At 50.6% G+C, this 23,367-nt stretch overlaps 6 protein-coding genes across 6 annotated transcripts; 1 reads left to right on the forward strand and 5 right to left on the reverse strand.

Moving 5' to 3' along the window:
* Positions 1–1,460: 1,460 nt before the first annotated feature.
* NCS54_01352800 (Aa-trans domain-containing protein) lies at positions 1,461–2,921 on the reverse strand (the record flags this gene model as incomplete). Its single annotated transcript, XM_053158717.1, has 1 exon — positions 1,461–2,921. The coding sequence occupies one exon, from the start codon at positions 2,919–2,921 to the stop codon at positions 1,461–1,463; it is 1,461 nt and encodes a 486-aa protein (XP_053014692.1).
* A 2,468-nt stretch (positions 2,922–5,389) lies between these two features.
* NCS54_01352900 (Hypothetical protein) lies at positions 5,390–6,211 on the reverse strand (the record flags this gene model as incomplete). Its single annotated transcript, XM_053158718.1, has 1 exon — positions 5,390–6,211. The coding sequence occupies one exon, from the start codon at positions 6,209–6,211 to the stop codon at positions 5,390–5,392; it is 822 nt and encodes a 273-aa protein (XP_053014693.1).
* Positions 6,212–6,752: 541 nt separating this feature from the next.
* NCS54_01353000 (HET domain-containing protein) lies at positions 6,753–11,262 on the reverse strand (the record flags this gene model as incomplete). Its single annotated transcript, XM_053158719.1, has 2 exons — positions 6,753–7,959; positions 10,019–11,262. The coding sequence occupies 2 exons, from the start codon at positions 11,260–11,262 to the stop codon at positions 6,753–6,755; spliced, it is 2,451 nt and encodes an 816-aa protein (XP_053014694.1).
* A 1,622-nt stretch (positions 11,263–12,884) lies between these two features.
* Positions 12,885–14,595, reverse strand: NCS54_01353100 (Carboxylic ester hydrolase; the record flags this gene model as incomplete). Its single annotated transcript, XM_053158720.1, has 2 exons — positions 13,960–14,595; positions 12,885–13,898 (listed from the first exon to the last, which is right to left on the reverse strand). Exons 1-2 carry the CDS (start codon positions 14,560–14,562, stop codon positions 12,885–12,887), a joined length of 1,617 nt encoding a protein of 538 aa, XP_053014695.1. The 5' UTR covers positions 14,563–14,595.
* A 767-nt stretch (positions 14,596–15,362) lies between these two features.
* On the forward strand, positions 15,363–17,104 carry NCS54_01353200 (Hypothetical protein; the record flags this gene model as incomplete). The annotated part of the gene is made up of 4 exons (XM_053158721.1): positions 15,363–16,025; positions 16,076–16,740; positions 16,792–17,026; positions 17,078–17,104. The coding sequence occupies 4 exons, from the start codon at positions 15,363–15,365 to the stop codon at positions 17,102–17,104; spliced, it is 1,590 nt and encodes a 529-aa protein (XP_053014696.1).
* A 1,046-nt stretch (positions 17,105–18,150) lies between these two features.
* Positions 18,151–20,307, reverse strand: NCS54_01353300 (HET domain-containing protein; the record flags this gene model as incomplete). The annotated part of the gene is made up of 2 exons (XM_053158722.1): positions 18,151–18,176; positions 18,414–20,307. 2 exons carry the CDS (start codon positions 20,305–20,307, stop codon positions 18,151–18,153), a joined length of 1,920 nt encoding a protein of 639 aa, XP_053014697.1.
* Positions 20,308–23,367: the final 3,060 nt, after the last annotated feature.

Below are 23,367 nucleotides of genomic sequence, written 5' to 3' on the forward strand. Positions count from 1 at the left end.
GGATCACAACATCTCCGAGTCAAACGTGGCTGGCTGAGAGCTAAACCGCGCAAAGCACTGCTGCTTGCTCGGCCTCCCCGCATTTGAGATAACAGACTGTAGGATCAGAAAGTCGGTCAAGGATTTCCTGTAGTTATTTGATCAGCAGTCAGTCCCAATAGCATTAGATATTTTACATGAGGCACCAGCGGTTGAACCCTTGCCTAGGGAACAAACAGTCGGGGTATTTTCAGGATGAAGTTGAAATGAGAACCCCTTCACTCTTGTTGGCTTTCTTGACTCGGCCTGTTGACGGGGTAGTTGCCGGAATTTTGCAGATGTATTTATCAACCAGGATTTGTTGCTGCAGATGTGAGTACATCACTCCAGGCTACATGTCCCTCTAACTCCTGTTTCTCACTATTGTCAGCGCCAAGAACGCCATTACCATATATGCCGAAACAAGGCCATCACACAGTGTCACTCGCAGTTGGAGTCCTATTCCCCGTCCCGGCTTCATTGCCTATCTAGTGTGCACGTAAAACGGAGATTACCGTTGCAGGTCTTATTCAACAATCTTTAAAACCTGATCTATACCTCTTTAGAGAATTTTGGCTAAAACAGGCATCAGATTAATCTCGGACTTGTCTGGGAAGTGTGGCGGAGACAACACGCTAAAGCTGCCCTACCTTGCCAAGCAGACAAGCTGTCTTGTTCTTATTTCTCGCGGAATGTGACTGTAGGCAGTTGACACTAGCGATACATCCTTCAAAGTTCTAGACAGCCGCAGAACCAAGCGTTCAATCGTTGTGTTCGGTGCGGGATTCTCCCCATGCCTCAGGGCACTTCTTCCTGGAAAGACATCGATGAATGCCATAAGTGTCTGTTCGCTTTATACTTATAAGTTTGTGATTTCATACCAATTCATATGTCATCAAAAGTATTTCTGATTTGGTTCTCGTCTTCAAGGTGTTCAAATGCCGGTGCATAGTACTAACAACCGCATATAACCTGCAGTTCAGCCATCCAACCATTGTTGGGACATGTTGAGAAATACGCATAGTAAAGGCGTTCAAAGCTCAAACAGAATGATATCATACACTTGGTAGTGGACATAAGCATAAGTGGCACGGGCCGATGGACGCACTCTGTGGAGGTGTGGAGGTGGCTGAGCTTACAGTAGCCCCTTTATATGAAGACACGTATTCCGCTCCAAACTTGCCGATTATCAAGGATAATGTGTCCTGCTAGTTCATCTAGTAGTAGTAGTGTCCTAAGAGGGTCCAAGGGACATTTGACCTTCCGCTTAGCCTCCTTGGCCTGGCTCACCCATTCACCTATTGCCAGACTAACACTATTCAGAGGTCAAATAAACGAGGCAGTGCAGCAAGCAATGTCAATTGCAAACTTTCATTCATTAATTTCGTTTCCCTTCTATATCATGGGAGAGTCTACTATATACATGTATAAGGTTCGCCTTTTTATACAACAGAGTTGTCACCGCAAGAAAAGGCGCCCCTGACCGAGCTCTTGTCATCCTCGAAAATAGCAATCAACTCAGAGATCGAAGACCACAAACCGCCAGCATTCATGAAAACGGACTGTACAATGAGAAGACCGTTGATAATGCTCAGAGTGATCTTCTTCCAGTCCTTGGTGAGGTTACCCCAGTTAAGGTGGAACCAGAAGATAGCGCTCAGACCAAAGGTGAACCAAGCAATCGTTGTCGCCGAGGAGATGGACAGGATGGAATCAAAGATGGGAATAGCGTTGGAAATCACCCACACGATGATCCAGTAAAGGGTCACGCAAGCCACCCAAATGCTCCAGGACTTGAAGCTCTTGTCGGTGACCTGGTCTGTGGCCTTGATAGCTCTCATAACCACAACGTACATGTACTTGATTCCGGTGTGTCCGAAGGCCATGGCCGTGGCAAAGACAGCAGGCAAGACAACACCGTAAGCAGCCATAGCAGGGATCTTTGGTGCGGAGCCGAGGGCTGGCGAGGTGGTATATTCTCCGGCCAGACAGTAGATGGCGATAGCCACAATGGTATAAAGAGTGATGGAGAAGACCTCGAGGCAAGCCAGGGCCATGGGAAAGTCCTTGCTTGGGTTCTTCATCTCAGCCATGTACGAGACGAAGCTGATATTACCGGCATAGGCGTAGCAGATCTTGAGACAGGCGTTAAGACCTTGACGGAAGGTAGGGTGGCCGATGATTTCGATTTCCTTTTCCCAGCCAGGAGGGGCCTGAGAGGGCTGTGCAACACCAAGACCAATCATGACGATAAGGGCAGCGGCCATGATACTGATGGTAGAGGGAATACCGGACTGCGACACAAACTGGACGGTACGGGGAAGGCAGAGAACCCAGCAAGCGACAACGGCAATACTGACGAAGCCGACTGTGCATATGGCGTGGTTGCTAAGAGTATTAAATGAGACGGAGAGGGTAACACTGGCGGAGGCGCAAGTCATCATGACCTTGATCATTAATCCAATACCTGCAATGATTTCAAGTGGCCTACCAGCAACGATACCGCACATGTCGACGACGTTGACGACATGGGGATAGCGCCGGTAGAACTGGAGCAACTCGAAAGCAGTGTAGGCAGAGAGAGAACCAAGACCGATGATGGCGATGACACCGGGAACGACACCGAGAACCTTGAGACAGCCTGGGAGAGACAGAACGCCGAGGCCGACCTGGTTGGTGACCAGGACGAAGACAGTGTCCCATCGACCGAGAGTTCGATAGTTCTTGCCGCCTTGGTTGAAGATGTTTTGTACCGGCTCGTCCGATTGTTCTTTGGTCTCCATGATGTCGCCGCCTTCGTTGACAGTGTTGATATCATCGGCGCCTTGGAGGGAGTACTGGCGTTGTCTCTCGGGAGCGGCCATCTCGCCTTGAGACTTGTCTTGTTTGTTGTCCGTGGACATTGTGTGTGTGTGGAGGTGTGTGGCAGGTAGATGGAGGATGCTGTGAGGCTCAATCGAGGGGAGGAGTATGATTCGCCTGAATGTACAAGGCGTCAGGGGAACCAGCCTCCCAACAAATGTATTTAAATACAAAGAGGGGAAGGAGTCGAGGGAGAAGTAGGTCAATCACGTTGAGGGGGATGTGACTTAGAGTTGGGAGGACCGCAGGAACTTTAAGCAGAGGAGGCGTCATCCAATATATACATGTGCCAAGACGTTCTGGATTTTGTCGAGAAGGTGACTAGACTCCGGATGAGACAATTAAAAAACTCCAGGAAAAACCCTTGACGCCGTCACCTGCTTAGAACAAGGACAGAGACGATTCTCCATCGTGGAGCCCCATGGGACACCGTCGCTTGGCACGGAGTCAGCTTGGGGAATGGAGACATCAAGAGCTTCTCTCACGTAAAAGTTAGCAAATATACAAAATCCATCAGGTCATGGAAAACGCTGACGGTAACGCTGACCCTCCGTATCCTTGCGAGGAAGGCGAGTGTCTCGTTCCGTTAGCGGCGCTGTGAAGGACGCTGGGTCGTCTGAGATGCATCCTTTTTACGTCACCCCTCAGCGATCTTTCCCCGAAAACCTCCTCTGTGAGATGAGGAGATTAATGGGGCTGCGGGTCAAAAAGGGCTCTCAATCTCGACCCCAGAGTCGCTGCGACAAGGTGTTGGGGAAGGATGGCATGGACGGGGTTGTTTGTTCTGTATGGAGTTGATCATCAAGTTTGCTTCGTCTATGTGAGACGTAGGAAATAGTAGTCATAGTCAATGCGATATCGCACGTCGTTGAAATCTCGGAGTTTGATCTTGATGCATCTGCGGGAAAGGCGCCCAGGACAAGGCCATACCAGGTCCAAGCTTATCCGAAGCCGTTCAAACTTTAGAGGCGAAAAGCAAGAGGTCGGAGGCGGCAGATATTTCGATTACGAAAAAATAGGTTGTTTTGACACATTTAAACAGAGTCCATGTGGATCCTCGGGAATAGGTGTTGGCTCCATCGCTTGTTGGTGAAGGGCGTGCCGTAGCACCTGGGCAACGACCAACCAGGGCATGTATTTTCTCAGGGGGAATACTCAAGCTTTCATTGGAGGACGGAGAGGACGGTTGACGTGACGGGAGAGCGGAGTGTACCGTTGCGGACATCGTCAAGGCGGTGAAAGGCGGTCTTTGTCAAGTCTGTGTCTAACAAAGTGATTCTTGATAAGGTGCTGTATAATCAGAGTTACTGCATTTATCCAGAAACCACGTGCTTCTGCAGGTCCTGTCTGTATCTCGCCATTTCGGCGGTTAGCAACCTCACCCACATGAAACGCCCCCCTCGAACCATGTGCAGCGTGTCATGCGTCTCAACGGAAGCCCAAGAACGAGGTTCGACTTCTAGAAAACGAGGCTGCCGGCCGTTCATGTCCGTCCAGCTTGGCCAGGCCATCCCAGTCCCGTCTGTTGGAGAATGGGGGGGATGATCTTGTGGGGGTGAAGAGTTGGGGAAACGAGGGGGAATGTATTTCACTCCCCCACCGGGAGAGACGGAGTGAACAACTTCCGATATTTTCCCTTGGCATGAGTAGCGGAAGGTAAAATCGTCTTGGCAGGGCAAGCATCTCCGTGCGGAGTTGAGGGGCAATATCTCCGAGGATACCGAAGAGCGAGGGTAAGTTGAGAATCAGTAGGGTGGAGATCAAGATAAACAAGACTCATAAACAAAGAATTCGTTATTGCAATGGCTTCCGCATTTCCAATCGGCTTCTTACTCGGAATAAATAAAGTAATACGAGTTCCCATGATTCAATTCCAACTTGGCGACTCCAGTTCTTCTCCATCCACTCATTGTCGCCAATTCTCTCGGCCAGCTCTCGGGTAAACAAAATTCCTTCTCGGAGTATTTCACACCGACTAATAAAAGGTCCGAATCCACATCATTGTGGCAGCATGTAGGGTAAATGGATCTCGACAACGATCTGATTACTCAATTAATCAACCAATCTGCAGAGTTATCTCTCAACGGCCCTTTTCTCAAGTCCCTTGTCGTGAGATCCAACAAGGTCCGGTGAAGGTACCGACGCCGGTAAAACAGTGGCGGCATCGTCGGCATCTTGCATATGCAGGTCCTCCGTCGAATTTTGAAGCGAGAAGCATCCCATCTTTTGTGACTCTTTGTGATTTGTCTCCATCACTGTGTGAGCGATTGGGTCGCTTACGAAAGTGTTTACAGCAACTGGCTTCAGTGTGGATCTGTCGTGATCTTCGGGAGTCCAACTCCGACTGTTGACATGGGCAAAGAAAAGAGTCATACATAGCACCATCAATCCTTTGGCACATCATTGCCACTGTATTACGACCGTTGCGTCAAAATCTAGGAACAACGTATGATTGAATTGGAATCCTACCTGTTGGCACCTAAGATTGTCTGGCACTACCAACCCCGTCTCATGCGAACCGCATCGTTAGAATATCGCCAGAGTCACTGACAAGGCCAACCATTGATCCCCTCACCACTGGTCCGCCTGGTAAGCTCGAGCGGTACTTCAAAGGTATCCAGAGTACACGCTTCCCATCTTTCAAAATCCAACAATTGTCAGCACTGAGGCTGTAGTCTGGAAATCTGGCCTCCCCTGAGGGAGATATCTCGAGACGACCTATGTCCGCAAAGAGACAGTTCCTGGGCTTCGGGTCAAACGAAAGGTGACGAATTATCCTCCTGACTTCAACCACATGGGGTTCATAACCCATGTTAGTGACCCATACCATAAGCGTCCCGTTGGCGAAACTTGATGCCAGTTGCTGGCCATATCCTGAGAAGGACATCGAGACCGCCGAGTAGCCATGAGCTTCGAGGTCCTGTATGATCTGGCCCGTAGCCACGTCCCAGAGGAGAGGATGTCCTTCAATCGAGCCTGATGCGAGTATCTGGCCATCAGTCGAGAACGCAACTGCTTCCGTTGACCCGCAACGCCCATCAAGGACCTGTAAGCTAGTGGCGTTCCTGCCGCGCCAGATCTTAACCAGTCCATTTGAAAAGGCTGCGGCGACAAGTGTCCCATCCGCCGAAAACACAACCTGGTTTACTGTGCCGGCATTTCCAAAGAGCCCCATTCGGCACTCACAGGTATCGGCGTCCCAAATCTTGATCAGGCCATCCGAGGAGGCCGATGCGAAACGTCGGCCATTGGTAGAGAAAGCAACCAAGTTCACCCTGGTGCCATGGTTCCTGATATTTCCCACGCAAACATCTGCAGCGGTATACCACATGGTGATTGTACCATCGCGTGAGCCGGAGACAACTCGCTGGGTATCCCACGACCATGCCATTGAGAGCAACCGGGTATCATGAGCCTCGACTGCTTGGGAATACCAATTTCCTCTAATTCTCGGTAAGGATGCCATCCAAGTAGGGGTTTGGTGATTGAAGAGTTGCTTAACCATGCTCTGATCAGGACTGAACACGAGCGCCGATGCATAGACCTGTAATGGGAAATGAGTTATCGTCTCCTCGTGGCAAAGAAGGAATCTGTATGCATCCTGAGTCAGAAGAAGCGCATCTAGTGACTTGAAGTATTCCTGTTTCTAGGTCAGGCGGGTTTCTCGACGAGTATAACCGTCGACAACAACTTACTCTGGACACTCGCAGACTTTGCAAGGCTGCAAGGGATTCTGGAACGCCATGCAATAGGCTCAAAGCCTCAAACCAATGTAAGAGATGTACCTTGAGGAACATAGATAAGACGCCACGACTGTCCCAAAGCTCCTCATGTAAATTCGACTCTGTGCGAGCACGCTCTAGACGACCAACTCAGTTGGTGCAAGAATATCCAACTGCAAGTAAAGGGCCAGGATCAAGTCGTGGAACCTCATGAATACGCACTCCTGAGTTTTGCAAGCTGTAAATATCCTCGCGGAGTGTGTTGATGAGGCATTTCATCGACGCAAAAAAGACGCGGGCTTGTTGATGGGCAACCCCTAAAGGCATGACGAGACGATACCCAGCTGACAGCAAGAACTCCCTGGCTGAAAGATGTACAAAGTCTATGGTTTTTTTATGGAGGGTCAAAAAGGGGCCGCAGGTCAAGATGAGTTCTTCCAAAAGCTCCTCATTGACGTCTTGCAGTTCAAAGTCGAGGTTCCCCAACTCCTCCAAGGTAACTGGACAAAAGACGACTGTGGCGATTGCCAGGATCCTCTTACAGAGGGACGAGTGAGGCGAATTCAGGATACTCCTGGTTTTCCGGTCGAAATTCTTTTCTCTTCCCAAATTGCCCGGTTTACGTTGGATGTATGTGTCAACAAAATGGGATATGACATCTTCATGTGCTTCAAGTCTCAATGTGACCTGACTCAGACCATTCCAGTCATCTCTGACGTCTGGCAGGTCTCGGCTCGATATGATCCACTTGACACGCGAAGGCTTCTTGGTAAACTCAATAAGTGACTCCCGATCGGCGGAACACTCATTGAGCGCATCAACAACTAGAACCGCACCTTCTAGCAAGGGATCTTCTAGTGTGGATGAGACGAGTTTGGCAAGAGGCTCCCAGGTTGAAGTATCCTCATCTCGTTGCTTTCCCAAAAGGTCATACCCAGAGATCAGTGATGGTCTTTGGCAAGCGAGCACATATAGAAGACCACGTAAAACAGCCACTCCGCTGTTGAGGCGGGGGTTAGAAGCCCGGTAAAAGAAGTAAGAAAGGGCTGTTGGCTTCGCTGATAGCTCATCGATTAGGCCGCAAAGCAGCATCGCCTTGCCTGTACCAGGGCCGCCGCTGATCCAAAGGAGAGGAGTTTGTGGGTCATTCTGAAACCGGTGGAAGCCTTCATGGTTCAGGAGCCAACGGTGTGAGTCCTTTTGGAGACCGCCGCTGGTGTCTTCGATTTGGCCCTTTACTTTACGAGGATCGATTCTAAGCATACGGCGCAGACGTCGAAAGTTTTTCTGGTCAGTGGCAGAATAGACCTCCTTAGCCGGACCGAAGGCTCTGATCGCTTCGAAAAGGGAATGCCGGCTATAGCATCATGAGCAACTTGTCATTGTATCCACATAGACTCCGAGAGGCCGAACGGAGGCCTAACGCTTTGCATAGGTACTTCTAGTGGCATGTTGCATCAACTGCCGCTCGCCATAACCTTAGACTCCACCCTCGGTCCGTACTCCCAGTACCGGAGTTGCAGAAGGCGGAGTTTGTTGTGGTTAATCAGCCAAATTGGCTGCCGACCTCCACATAACACTGCATGCCGGATCGGAACCTAGCCACTACACATCCCTTCAAGACGCGAGGCGCGGGATCACACCTAATCGGCTTCACCTAGTAGGTCTGGGTCATCATGTGGCAATCGTCAGACAGGATAGCTACAAGCGCCACGACTACGCCTCTGGGGACCACGGAACTACCTGAGACCGAAGACAGGCAGACAGGCCTTTCTGGAGGTGCCATAGCGGGAGTTGTCGTTGGCGTTCTAGCAGCATGCAGGTTAGGGGTGATGATGGGTCGTCTTATACGACGAAGACGCCAGAGGCCAGCGGAGGGTCCTGAAACGCGTGAGCAGCCGATATATGGACAGCAGGGCAATTTGGGAGGGCAAAGCGGGCCCGAGCAAAGACCCAATGGGTCGGTAGCCCTAGATATGGCTTACGCAGTTGAAGGAGAAACGGCAGTTGGGTCTGGCCATGGGCGGCCAAGGCCATGGCTTTCGTTTCTGGGGTCTCGTGGGAGGAGGGGCGTCTATTGCTGTTGTCGGATATCCTGTAACAAGAAGGATTATCTAAAGTTTGGTCCTTCTCTTTCGGTTATGGCTTGGCAGTGAGCGTAATCATCTCAAATGGGCACGTCCGCTGTTCGCGCTTATATCGAAAGACCGTGGCGATTTCTTGGGCGAGCATGACAAGATGAGTTCCACTCGAGCGGGCGAGGAGACTTCACCTTTGATCCACTTTTACAGGAACGCGTAGAAGAAGAGTTCGCGGGTACGTCTAAAAAAGGCTGCTCTTGCCGCCATGCCACATGGCCATTATCAAGAATCCGCGGCTTTGGCGATGGAGGGCGACACATTTCGAAACCGACAGAAGAAACCAGGGTCTCTCGAGGATAAGAAACGAGTATTCCGGTTGTGGGAATAGAAAGAACTTCCACCGCTGGAACGTTGGTTCATCAAGTTGCGTTTTTAAGACGCTTCTCTAAAAGTTGACGAGAGTCCATTACCCTAATTTCGAATAGCAATTCTGTCCGAATCCTTCACATCTTTAGACTCATAACACATGAGCTCTGCGCTGGAGCGACTACACCGGGTGTTCACATATCACAGAGTCTCGGGGTTTCAAATTGGCTCAATCCTCTCTTAACGTTTGGATACACGTAGGGTTTCAGTGTCTACGTAGTTTGCGTCTGAACACCCATAACCGATGCAAGACAGTGCCAATTGTGACAATCGCGGATGCCCCGAGAAGTGGTCCGATAGTCCAGACAGACAAGTACATCCATGCAACAAAAGAATAAAAAAATCAGCGAAACGATATTAGAAAGAGAAGGAAAATCGAGCGAAATATAGAAGAGAACCAGATTTCTGATGACATCTGACAACGTCGGCTCAACTTGCAAATCTTTTCCGGACATTATGAAGAGAGCTAGGGCGAGTTGTAGAGTTGGTTTGAGTCCGACGAGGCCCTGGATGAATCGAGGTGATAAAATGATAAACCAAGACCCTCGGACACCGAGGGTTTCGAAGAGGTATCTGTCCAGAAGCCTTCCGAGGCACATTCGGGACCATTGCAGCTGCTTTAGCATTCTATTCTCCTTCTCCCATGAGAACACATCGATCACAACAACCCGCTGGCCAAATACAACTTGTTTCTCGACTTCCGCAAAAAACGGCCAAACATATTGACTGCTCATTCGAAGCTGTTCTTTGTCACTGGAGTACTTCACATCGTAAGTTACCCACTCGCATTCTTTGGAGTACTTGAATGGCCAACGGATCCAAATGGAAACAGTTAATGATTCTGAGCATGAAAGACCCCCGTTGATTATTGGCTTTAAGACCAGACGCAGCTGGGTTTCCCTCTCAAACTGAGGTTCGGGCTCGTTCCTGGTGATCAGGTCTGTCGCTGGAGACCAGGTGTATCCTTTAGAGACGCTGTGCACTGCGATCTGGTCGCGGGGGAGCTCGACAAGAAAGGAGCCAGACGGGATCTGATGTTTTTCAGGGGGAGGGACTGTCATCAGATACACGGGAATCTTGGGTGTCCGCTTCCATGCCAGATAGCTCCTCCACGTGACTGGCGCGTCGGCGACTCTGAAGAACCGATTGCCCTGCAAATTCTGAAGCTTGATCATTAGAAGACCCGTTGCTTTGTTTCGTCGACAGGGGATTATGCCGTACCGACGGCCACGAATCAACCCCACGCGGAGGTCGATTCGAATTCCACGATTGGTCAATGAGAAGGGTGCAGACTCCTCCCCGGTGTCGACTTGAACGATGTCTCCGGATGCAACAAAGGCTGCCGGTGAAGGGGCGAGGACACTGGTGCTCGTGTCAGGTCCGGCCTCGGGTTTAATGCCGTCGTGAAGACCCCATGCGAATATCGACTGATCATCCGTATGCTGGATGATTTGTTCTTGGAGTCGGGTAAAGGCCCTAGCGCCTTCTCCGTAGACAAGAGGCATATTTATGTCAAATATTCCCAGTAGACAGTAGGCAAGGTCTTCTGTACGAGCTGTTTGCCGTCTAGCCGCCCAACTCATCCGCCGGGCTATGCTTGTGGTTCTTAATATCGAACCAGCCTTGGCGCGATTGTCCTTAAGAAGTCTCTCCTCGATGCCGGTGACACGTGCGATGGCCTCGCTGAGGTTGCTCCGGGAATTGATGTATTTCCAGTTGGTCGCATAAAAGACGAGGTTTCGAGGCGCGATGAGCTCCTGCAGTGTCCAGCCCCTAGTGAACCAGCGGCTTTCAACAACGGCAAGCCCTCCGCTAGATGGACCAACCACATCTGGTAGATAAGCGTAGCAGATCTCGGCATCCTCATACCACCTGAACATGGAGTTGATGGCCTCGGACAGTTCGGCACTGCTTGTCTTGTCGATGCAGCAGGTGTCGACCCAGGCGTACCCTATGCCGGAATTAAGAGCCACTTTGCATGTTTGGGCGATTTTTCGGTAACCGGCTTTCCATGAATGGTGGCTCCTGTCGTCTTGCATGTGCTGGAATGTGACCTCTTGGTCTCCCCAAGTGTGGGAGAGAATCGCATAGAGCGGCCGATTGTCTTCATTGAACTCTTCCAGCTGTAAAGTTTTCGTGTTGATGAGACGCATCTTTGCGAGGAGGGATGAGAGTGTGCATGGGCAATTGAGGGGGATGGATGGTTATGGTGTGGTTGGGGAGAGGTAAGTGGTTTTCAAGCCAAAGGGCCAGGCTGCAGGGGGAGAAAATTAATAATCAGAATGAGATAAACTGATTTGCTGAAATCAATGCAATGGGGGGTATGTTACTATAAGAGTTAACATGTCTGAAATTCCTTTAATGTAATATCACTCCTCTCACGGTGCCTAAAATGCAGTGAAGGGCTTAATCAACGAGTGCGTAACCGCATGACAGCAAGTAGAGAGATAATTTTTGTTATTCAACTCATTAATACAAACAGAATTAATATCTCATTTCTATCATTCATCTCTCACTCCTTTCTAGCACATTCTGGATCCTGGACCCTCGAAGTTGGACAAACTCTTCGCCAGTTGTGATGCAATTTCCGTAAACATGGTCCAACATGAAGCCTTTTCTACCTTAATAGCGCAAGAAATTATTATATGACTGGCCAATCAATGTTTGTATCAGGTATAATACATCTGTAAAGTGGTGATGTTTGCCCGTGTGGTGATGTTTTTGAGGTTTCATGCTGGTCATGCCCTCGTCCAATTACACCTTGCCCAAAGTTCTGTCTCTCAATTTCCAACGCAGCTGATTTCTATCTTATTTGTATCGAAACTCATAGCCCAGGAAGTGGGGTGAGCAAAGAAAAGTTGTCAGATGTTCTCTTGCAGTGCGTTGGCTCAAGCCTGCTGCGACTCTTGCCGACCCTTCCACCACCGCCAAATAGCTTGGCAGTAAAACCACGTCTCAATAGTTCCAAAAATGCTGATGAGTACAAGAACAGCCACCCTCATATTCTTGCTGAGACCCAAGGCGTCGAGGCTGAAGGCAGGGTATGAAGGATTGCCTGAGTCTTGAGGTCGATGTGGTTGGGGTTGTTTGCTCGCCCTCTGTTCTTTTTGGACGTCCCGCATGTTTCTTGTTGTCGATAGTTGTCGTGGAGAAATCGAGAGTCTCGAAAATCCTACTTGCATGTTGTTGATGCGCAGAAGTCGATTGCGCAACGGCGCAAGTGGTAGTGACATGGTAGAATCATGAAGCTCAAAGGACCGCCAGATATTAAGATGAGGAGATGTTGAAGAGACGTAGATGTAAGCAAAACTTGGAGGATTATAGAAGATAAAAAGAATGAAAAATGCCACAAAGCCTTCAGTTGAACGTTACTGTCCTTATATGAGTCCTCCAGAAGAAGCTCATTACATTCGTATCGCGTATCCGTCCCCACCCTAGAGCTCGAGGAGGCAGCCGCTTTCGGCATAGCGCTTATTCGCGTGGCGTTGATCAGTTTCAGGCCCCTTCTTATTGGTCGGGATGTCTCGGGCTGAGACCCTTGGTTCCGGGGAGAACCGGCGTCAACTCCTCAACTCGGTGTGAAACTCGCAGTGGTCCAATACGGGATACGATGGCCATCCTGGCCTTGTTTTGCCTGAACTTTAAGGTCGAAGACTTCCAAGGGGATCGCTCTTCAAAGGTGATCTTAACGTCATACCTCTTGTTAACCATCTATCATGCTGTAGGTATAGCTACAATTTTACATTTCATCATTCTCAGGTAGCTGAATCCCTTCTCATTGTTGCGAGATGTCCACCTTGCTCCACCAAAACTCGGACTGCTTGCGTCCCCAGACATCATCTACAAACGCAGCAGGGCTACCAACACCGCCTCCAATCAGTTCCTCATTTCCAGGGCCGAACTGGAGAACCTTGGGTGCCTTGCCGTCATATGGCTCCCACTTTGGTCGGCTGGCATATTCACCACCGACCGCATTGGGGTCACCCTTGGTGATGAAGCTCGTGACGTAGGCGTTTGTGGTGCCTGCCACCTCCTTCTGTGCTGGGGAGATCTTGACCACATTTGGATCACAGACCTCGTACCTCATGTTATCACCGTGCTGGGCACCATTGTTAATAGAGGAGACAAGAGCCCAGTGGTAAAGATAGATAGGAGCTGAGGGAGAGGCCAGCTCTGCTGTCTGTCGCACAGGTGCCACGTAAGCATAATGAGCATATGCAGCCTCAATACGCTTATACTGAGCACCCATGCCCTCTCGTGTCTCCTTGTATTCATCAGAAGTGGCCGGATCAGGGTAAAGGTTATCGATGGTGTTAATATCTTCCTTAGAGAGAAGAGGCAGCAACTCCTCGAAGAAGTGTCGGAACCCAGACCCAGTGGACATCTTCTTGTCCACGTAGAGAGAGCCTTCGTTGGTGGTGAAGCCGGTCATGATGGGCACCTTGTGCCACTTGCCCTGCTTCCACGTCTCCAGGGGCGGTCGGGCGATGATGTCGCCATCGATAACTGGCTGGAAGGCCCAGCGAAGCGAGGGGTTGTATTTATCGAAGGTAGCTGTCTGAGCGGCCGTAATGACGTTCTCGGGTTGCTTTCGCAGGTAGGGGAAGATCTCGTCCTCGGGCAGGTCTTCGGGCACACCAACTTGTTGAAGGAAGTCCTTGAACTGGGCCTCGTGAATAGGTGCGTTGTATGGCCTGACAGCTCGAGACGTGGGGGCTCCAGACTCGAGGATGGCCTTATGGAAGAGAGGCGCGACACCCTCCTTGTAGTGCATCAAATGATGACCAATCTATTAATCACATATTAACACGACTGATACAGCACATGCGTAGAAATGGGACACAACTTACAGAGTGGGCTCCAGCTGAAAGACCAAACAAGGTAACATTATCCGGGTTGCCACCAAAGGCCGCAATATTCTCTTGAACCCACTCCATCATGAGAATCTGGTCTCGGAGCCCAAGATTAAGCACGCCTTCCTTGGCACTGAGGCTAGACGGCAAAAATCCAAGGGCTCCGATACGGTAGTTGAAGCTAACGGCGATAAATGGCTCAGGGGCATTTGCAACCATTGAAGCAGTCTTGTGCATTGATGCAGTGCCTCTATTGAACGCTCCACCGTGGATGTATAGCGCAACCGGGAGCTTGGCATGCGACCCTGCTGACTGGCGAAAGATGTTCGCAGTCAAGCAGTCTTCACTGTACTCAAGGGGGGCACTTCCCGCTAAAAGTGGCTTGCCTGGAGCTGCAGGACCATATTTGGAAGCGTGAATGACAGTGTCAGAGGAGGGAGGAATCTTGGCCGGCAGACGAAAGCGTCGATCGCCGGTGGGTGGCAAGGCATAGGGGACGCCCAGCCAGCCGTCGACTGGCTGCGGAAGCGCGTCCTGCAGCTGGACGCCGATAATCTTACCCTGAGGGAGGGTGACGGTTGGTTCAATCTGGCTTCCCATGGTATCGGATCTTTCGGTGGATGATTTGATTTCCAAGTTCGAAACGAGATAAGCAGGGGCAAAGACAGCCGTCACGCTGGCTGCGTTAAATACAAGCCGAGAACCCAAAAGACTGACGAAACCAGAGGCGAAAGCACCGTGATTCGGAGCAAAGGTGGAGCCCGTAGATCGGAGTCCAAACTGCGCTCCGTGGAAATCTGGGGTTCGGGATGTATGGACCCCTGCGGATAACGATGCCGGTAGGCCTTCAACAGCTCACTTATCAAGAGACTATCGGCCGACGGAGATAGCAGAGGACACTATTAGATCCCGACAATCAGGTTCCGCGCGATAAAGCCGCCCTGATCCTTCTTATACCCCGCAAAACCGACCCGTCTATATCTCGACGGCTCTTGAGGACGGAGCCCGGATCCTAGATCTGGACACCGAGGACCGGAGGCGACTCGCTAGACCCAGACCCCAAGCAGTAATCGCAGATAACCATGGCTCGATTGGGCACAGAGTGGAGCGGCTTGATAACGGGGGGAAACGCTTGGAGATAGCCATGGAGATGCTAACCAGATACGCGTCTGGTCCCAGCTTGTTCGTGTCATGTACCCCAGATTCTGTTCCCTCCATTGCCATTGAAATGGGATAAATAGATGGACGTCGACCCACAGAATCTTCCATGCTTCTCCATCCCTCTCAAGTTTCAACCTTGACTCGTCACTGAACTCTATTCAGCGACAAGGCGAGAAGGGCTCAAACAGTCAATACTACAGGGTTTCTTACCTTTCCCCCTTTTCTCCAATTTCGTTGCAATGTCGCCACAAAACGCCAAAACTACCGGCGCTCAATTGCCTGACGAGAAGCGCTCCGCCAAGGCCGCCGAGGCCGAGGAGAACATCGCCATGAGCAAGCTCGAGTCCATCACACCTGGTGAGGTGGTTGAGCTCGATGCCACCGAGACTTTTCTTCGCGAGCACAACTTTTCCAATGAGTACCTTGAGGAGCTCATGAGCGACGCAGATCTCAACAAGCGCTTGATCCGCAAGGTCGACATGGTGCTCCTTCCGCTGCTCATGGGAACCTACATGCTGCAGTACATCGACAAGACCACAATGGCCTACTCTGCCGTGTTCGATCTCTTCACCGACACCGGCATCTCATCAGATCAATACAGTTGGTTCGCAAGTATTTTTTACTTTGCCTACATGGTGGCAGAGTATCCCTGGCTCTTCCTCGCGCAAAAGACGCGCATGGGCAAGGTCATTTCCGGCTGCGTTCTGGCCTGGGGCAGCGTTCTCATGCTGACGGCTGCTGGACACAACTTTGGTGGTCTCGCGGCTTGCCGATTCTTCCTTGGTGTTTTTGAGGCGCCTATTACTACCTGTTTCATGATGATTGTTTCCATGTGGTATACTCGTGAGCAACAACCGTTTCGAGCTGGTATCTTTTATTGCTGCAACGGTGTTGGCTCCATGGTAAGACATATTCGCAACTCCCAATTGGACGATACTGACAAGATACATAGATCGGTGGCATTCTCACCTTCGGCATCGGGCAGATTAACGGCTTTCCCATCTGGAAAGCAGTCTTCCTCGTCTGCGGTGGCATGACGATCGTGTGGGGTCTTGTCCTCCTCTTCTTCCTCCCCGACAGCATCCTCACAGCCAAGCGATTCACCCTCGAAGAGCGCGCTCTCCTGATCGGCCGCGGTCGTCTCGCCCGAACCGGCATCCTCAATCAAACCATTAAGTGGTATCAAGTGCGAGAGGCTTTTATCGACCCCCAGGTCTGGCTTCTGTTCCTGTTTATGCTTCTCAACGAGGTCATCAACGGTGGAATCGCCAACTTCGGAAAGCTCATCATCAAGGGCGTTGTGCACGATCCTCTCCAGACTGTTGCACTTGGTATCCCTCAGGGAGCTTTCCAGGTGTTCTACATCCTCTCGGGCACATACCTTGCTTCTCGCATCAAGAACTGGCGAACCATCATCATGATGATCTACCTTTTGCCCACCGTGGTTGGTGTCTGCCTCATGTGGAAGCTTGATCGTAGTCACAAGGTCGGCGTTCTCTTCAGCTACTACATTGTCGGTGCCTTCGTTTGCTCGTTGGTGCTCGCTATGCAGATGCCGGCTACCAACCTCGGTGGCTACACCAAGCGTATCACGGCATCTGCCATGGTCTTTATCGCGTATGTCTCTCGCTGCTTAGTGGGATCGACACTTGGCTAACTATTTTCTAGTTACTGCGCTGGCAACATTATCGGTCCTCACGCCTTCCTAGGCAAGGAGGCACCCAACTATCAAACTGGTTGTATCACTATTCTTGGCTGCTCCGTCGGCCAGGTCCTGGTCGCCATTACTCTCCGACTTCTGTTGATCAGCCGCAACAAGCGACGGGATGCCGCTATGGCCGCCATTGGAGAGGTCGACACCGACGCCGCGGCGACTGAGGGAGCTGATATCACTGACTTTGAGGTAAGAGCTCCACGCAACTGCACATCACGCTTGTACTAACGAATGCTTCAGAACCCTCACTTCCGATACGTCTTGTAAGACAGAGATGCTTGGATGATTAATGGCTTTATACTAGCGAATCTATGATTAGTATTTACACGTAATGAAACGCGATACCATAACCTGAACTTTTGCTGTGATGTTACGGTCTATGCCACTTATCCACTGGATGTGTTCTGCCGCGGATTTTAAACACATTCAACTCTCTCATCGTAGTAACTCAGCCAACATTGTTGTGCTGTGTAGCCGTGCCGGCCTCTCACCAGGTAAGTGATTTCCAGGATAGTTCCGGAGACCAAGTCCCGACAGCCATTTCCTGCTAATAGTCCAAGCTTTCCCCTTAACCCCTGAGACTCGCTTCTTCGGCAAAACTTGTGAAGCCGACACTCAATGATCCCTTGCCCCGCCCTCCTCTGTGCGAGCCAACAGTAGACCCGTGGTTTTCTGATGAGCGACACACGGCTCAGCCGTGACGACCTGACTGTCGCTCCCCGGGTCCGTGAATAATCTGTTGACTAAAAGTGCATAACGATACTGGCAAATTCACAAAGCTGCGCAGTGGTTGAGCGGTCTTGTCCTCGTTTCACTGGAAGCTTGCATCGCCCTTTCACTGGCTGGGCGACAGTCAGCCACGGCTTCAGAATGCACTGCCAACCCAATGACATGATATCTCTGAATTCAGGATGCCTTGTCTTTTATCTACAAATAAGCCTCCCGTCGGGCATGTTGATGCAATTGGTCAGCCAATAATCGAGTCACGCCAACACATCGATCAAGACGTCTCTATAGGCATACCACTAAATCACTGTCATACCAACAAAACACAATGCCATTTACGAGCCCCAAAATCTCTCACACGATCGAAAGGAATCGCATATTTGACGAGAAAAAACTCGAGCGCGCCATGATACAGATTTACAGGACGAACTTTCAGGTCCAGAAGATCGCCGAAGCCTGGGTTGTTGTGACAAACAACAAGTCTCCGAAGAACTTGAGCACGAAATTGCAGCTGGATGGTGTGATTGCGATGTAGTGACTAGCTAAGGTAGATTTGAACTAAGCCAAAGACCAAGCCGAGGCTGCTTTCACTTGTTCGCTTTGCTATCGCGCTCTGTTATCATCCTATTAGTATCTATGATGGCACCTTTTCTACATAACTAATTATAAGCTTAACGACTACTTCGATCTGGAGGTTATGATAAATTTTTCATTACCCCTTCTACATCTCTTTTGACGCTCTGTTCCAGTAACCCCGACGGCCACGGAAAGACGACATCGTACGCCGCAACACCTTCAAAGAAACATAAACCAAGAACCCATCTCTTTGTATACAGATGACACGGTCCACCGAGGTCTATATCTCCCGTTTCGACGCCAAGGGAAACATGATGATCGAGGTCATTGCCGTAGTACTCGTCGCTCTCGTTTGTTTCAGACCAAAGCGAGGTAAAGACGTGTGTGCCGGACTGGTCATCCAAACTGCCTGCTTTTGGCCCGATTATAAAAAATCCACGATGAACAGTGGTATTCCCACTGCTGTCGCAGAGACAGCCGAGCGATAGTCCTTCATCCGCATCCATAGCTCTCACTAGCTCCTTAGCCATCATCCTGCGATATCTAAGGCCGAACGAGCCTTCATCCTCAATCATGGCATCTTTGTCGAGGAACGCCTTCAAATCATTAATCAGGGTCATGTAAGTGTTGTGTTTGCGGGATTTTAGAAGCTCTATGAGCTGTAGTAGACGTGTTCGGTGGTAACCGGATAGTTGCTGCTGTCCCTTCTGACTCTCTTGTGATAACCGCGGTGATGACCTCGGCGCTTTCAGCCTCTCGTCTAGTTTCCATAGGTGACCGATCGTTTTAATGCCATCAGTCATGAGCTGCACGTCGACAAAGCGGCAGCCCTTGTTGAAAGTGAGACTTCTTTCGCCCTGAGGTGCTTGGAAGCCGTCAAAGAAGAGATCGTGAATGCGATCAATAGGACTCGCGGGAATAGAAAGGTCATTCTTCAGAATCTCTCCGTTTAATAGTCGTAGTGCTAAAATTGAGAGGTCGAGGGTAACGCCCCTTTTGCTCTTTTCCTGCAACATGGTACTTTTGAGACGCGTTGCGTATTGGCAGCAGTTGGCGATGATGGCCAGAAGATCCCAAGGTTCTGTGACTCCTCTGGCGCGTACATCTGAGACAATGATGCCGGACATCGACGTCGACTTTTGAAGTAGTAATGTATACTTTCCAGCAGTTCTCAATATGTGTTGGATCTTCTCCTCGTCCTCCTTCGTCCCTGTGGCGAGTTTTCTCAAGGCGATGCAGAACTTGGTCGCATTCTCAGAAAGCCTGACCGACTGAACACTCAATTCCCCGGGAATGAGATTGAACAGCGCCTTTCCTGAAAGGCGGAATTTTCGCTTTGGCTTCTCCAAGTCAGGGCTGTGGTGAATGAGGAGCGTCATTTTCAACCCGGCACGATAATTCTCCTGAAATGTCCACGCTCGCGACCACCACTTGTCTGTGGTGATCTCGTAGAGTAGCTGCAGAGCCTCCTGGGCTTTTTCGGATGTCGTTGTCTCTCTCAGCTGGAACTCCCCATCCACGCATTCAACCAGTTGGCCTTTGAGGACGGCAGCGAGAATTGCCATCTCACTCTCTTTATTAATGGGTCGTCCAAGAAGGGCAACTGGGTGGTCACTCAGCGAGTAAACTCGATCCATGGCATCTAATGCATGTTGCTTCTTGTTGCATGCTTCATGCTTACACGTCGGCTGCTGGCAGACCTTTTGAGGAATGCTGTGCCGATCGATCCACAGCAACGGAACCTGATGCCGTTGCATGTATCTCGTGATGCGTTCCAGTACAGAGTTACGCACACTGGAGCGGTACGCATTCTTTCTGTCTCTCGTTTCGATAATATGGCCCTCCTCTTTTGGGTTTTGAACTTCGGTTTCTGATGCTTCCCAGGTATAAGACAACGCCACGAAATTGCTGTCGTTGAAGGCGTTGATCTCTTGCCGGCACCAAAAGGGTTCTTCGTCGGCGTCAGCGGACTCTCTCTGTTTCAAAGAGCCAAGTTTTCGTTTCTTCGATTGCCTACGGCCGAGGCATTCGAGATTTTCGACGATCCAGATCATTTTTTGCTGGGGAATACGGCATTCTTGGATGTCCAGCAGGAGTGGGATCAGGCCAGATTCTTCGACAGAGGGGGTTCCGTCGGGGTCCCTTGAAGGACCTCGCTTTGGCGCCATATCTTGAGCCAACTGGACGGCATATTAGGGGCTCATATTGATGAGAAATGGCGTCGTGTGATGAGATTTGTGACATTTTGAATGAGGACTCGCGAACGGCGAAAGTTTTGTTTCGTCATGGACCGCGTCACGGTCCACCAATCACAGGCCGGCATGAAATTACAGCAAACACCATCAGCACAGGGACGCACCACTTCTCGCTTGCCCAGAAATACGAGGATATCACAGAAATAGTAATACAACGTTTCGTATATGGGACTTGGATGCAAACATGTGCAACTGTTCCTTCAAAACCAGTTCAATCTGCCTAATGGTGGCCCATCTCACCACTTATCAACCCAAGCTCTAGGGCATGCTAGGATACTTTTGCCCAGTCTCTCGCAGCTTCCGCATTTGTCTCCGTTCAAATCGGCTCTCCATGAGATAACAAGCCCAGTCGAGGTCCGCGATCTGCTGCTTTGTCACATCCGATTGCCAGAGTCCCCTCAAGTGATGCATGATGGTCCTGGCTAGAGTAGGGCAGAAGGGCCAGGGTGATGAGCCATTAAGACAGATTCGCAACTCCCATTTAGACGATACTAACAAAACCCACAGGTCGGCGGCTTTCTCATCTTCAGCATCGGACAGGGTTAGCAAGTCATCTAGCAATCCTTACGAGAGGGAGCCATCTTGCCATCCGGCTGCCAGAGCTTAAGGCGCCAACATGCGCCCATCAATCACCCCAACAAGAGCGAGGATTAGTCCAAAAGCAGCACCCTGCTCTAGAACAGCCGACTATGGTTCCTATTTCCGACTTAATATCTGACTAGTGTCTATCACAGCAGCAAAAATGGTGTCAGTGGGAGCTAAAGCTCGCGGCCCGGGGCAGGGAGCGGCGACGCTTAGGGCTCTGGCGGAGGCAGCGCGGGTACCGACAACTAGAATAGCGCCCCTGCAGCTCCTACTGCCTGGTAATCTCGTCAGCATCTGTCGCGGGCATCTAGCTGCATAAGGGGTATACCCTTGCCCAGAGGCCGATCTACTCACGGATAGGGATACCTCCATAGACAAAACCGGATCGCAGCATGCTGAGATAGCAGACCTTGCGCGCCTCCCAAAGCCTGCAGTTTCTCAATTCAATGTCTGCCAACACAATGCCAAGATCAACAATCGATCGGTCGTACGATGACGACGACGCTACCGCTGCTGCCGAATATCGGGACCAGCACCCTCTGAAGATCTAGATAGCAAGTTCACGGATGGGAACAATAATGAGAACGAGAGGTTCAGCAGTAACCTCATCAAGACCCTCGCGGAAGGTCAGGGGGTTAGGATATGCCGCAGCTAGCTTCTTCGCCTTCCCCATAAGCTTACCTAGGATAAAACTTAAGTAAGTAGCTATCTTCTGAGAGCTTACATATCTTATTAATATAGTTATTAGTGATATAAAACTAAGAGCTTATCGGTCTAAGTAATTCTAATGATACTATATCCCTAGAGGATTAAGGGGATAATAAACTTCTAGATTAAGATTAGGTTATTATAACCTTAAAGGTTCACCTTCCCCAGCATGACGGGGTATAAGGCCCACGTCCTTATGCCAATCAGACCAATATTCTAGGGCTAGCAATGGTTATCGGCAGCGCAATCATATAGAGCCAACCCGCCCTTTTGTGGTAGCTAAGTAACCCAAGGAATCAGACATCATTGAGGAGGCAGAGGGTAGAAATGCCCATTTGTTCCCTCTGAGCCTTTCCCCCGCCATCTGGCCAGATCATAGAGGTGCCTGGCATGAATTAGGGTAGTATTTCAATCCAGTAGTCAGTCGGTCGAGATATGGAGCTTTGCGTCCTCGCTCGACTTGTAGGCGACGATGGCCAGGACTGGGATGATTTCGATGGGGAACTTGTCGTCAAAGAGGATTGTTTCGGGGCATTGGTTGGCGCGATCGTAAAACTTAGGGAGCTTGCAGTTGGCCGGCCAATCGCGTTGACTTCGATCTTAGGAATGATCTGCCTGTAGAGCGGCGATCGTTCCCTTCGCTGGGCTCCTTCGAATCCCATCACTTTACGGCTGTAATGTTGTCAGTTTTGGTGGCCGAACAAGTCCGACGGGCTTCAATCATACCTTGATGAACACCTTGGCCGTGGAGAAGACAAGGTCGTCGGGGGGCTGATGTTGCGAAAGAAGGACGGAAGGGAGGGTGACTTCGTCACGCGACAGCCGAAGACTCTGTGTGAATGAATGCCGCACACTACCCAGCCACTGACCATGGCCAAAAGCGAGACGATTTGCTCAAACGTAACCTTGCGGCCTAAATGAGTTCAGACTTGGGCGAATTGCTCCGATCAGACATCGTCAGGCTCTTGGCGCAAAGACCATCGAGCGTGCCTGGAGCCGCGGCGTCCCGCTCGCAGCAACCCAATGTGATCAAGGGCCGCGCTTGGCTTCCAGTTCCGTGGAAAGTTCTGCAGCTCCTCATCTTTCCTCGCGCGATCGGTCGGTGCGTCGCGGAACGTCTTGATCGGGCAGGGTGGCCCGTTGCTCCTGACATCCTCGATGACTTGGATGGGGTCCGTTGTTCGTTGGCGTTGAATCGCTTCAACACGGCCTCTTCGTTTTGCATTTCGATGATCGTTCCGCTCTTCATGTCGCCAGACTGATGCGTGTAGCATGAAGATGGGCCAGGACAACGCTCTTCTGGCCTTCTCGATGGTGGCATCCATGTCCACGGTGAAATGGTCTGCTATCGCAGAGAACCGAAAGAGCACCTCGTCTGCCATCTTGGGAATCTTGACAAGGAACAACCAGGACTTGGCGAATGGTTGTCAGACCAGGGCAGAGTAATCAAGGGCCATCCGTGGTGGAAGTAACCAGCAGGCCCCGAAAGAAAAACGAGACCTACCAATGATCAGCCTTGCAGCGCGTATCCAAGCAGGAATTGCTCTGCCTATGATTAGAAGCAGTTTCTGTAGTGGCTTCTGGGCATCATACCGCGCTGGAAGGTCTCTCTCTCCCCGATAACCCCTAGCTCCCCCAGCTACTAGTCGTGGTGAGCAGGGTTCTAGAAGCTGCTTCTGT

This window comes from Fusarium falciforme, chromosome 11 (genome assembly GCF_026873545.1).
Source record: "Fusarium falciforme chromosome 11, complete sequence".
Lineage (NCBI taxonomy): Eukaryota > Fungi > Ascomycota > Sordariomycetes > Hypocreales > Nectriaceae > Fusarium > Fusarium falciforme.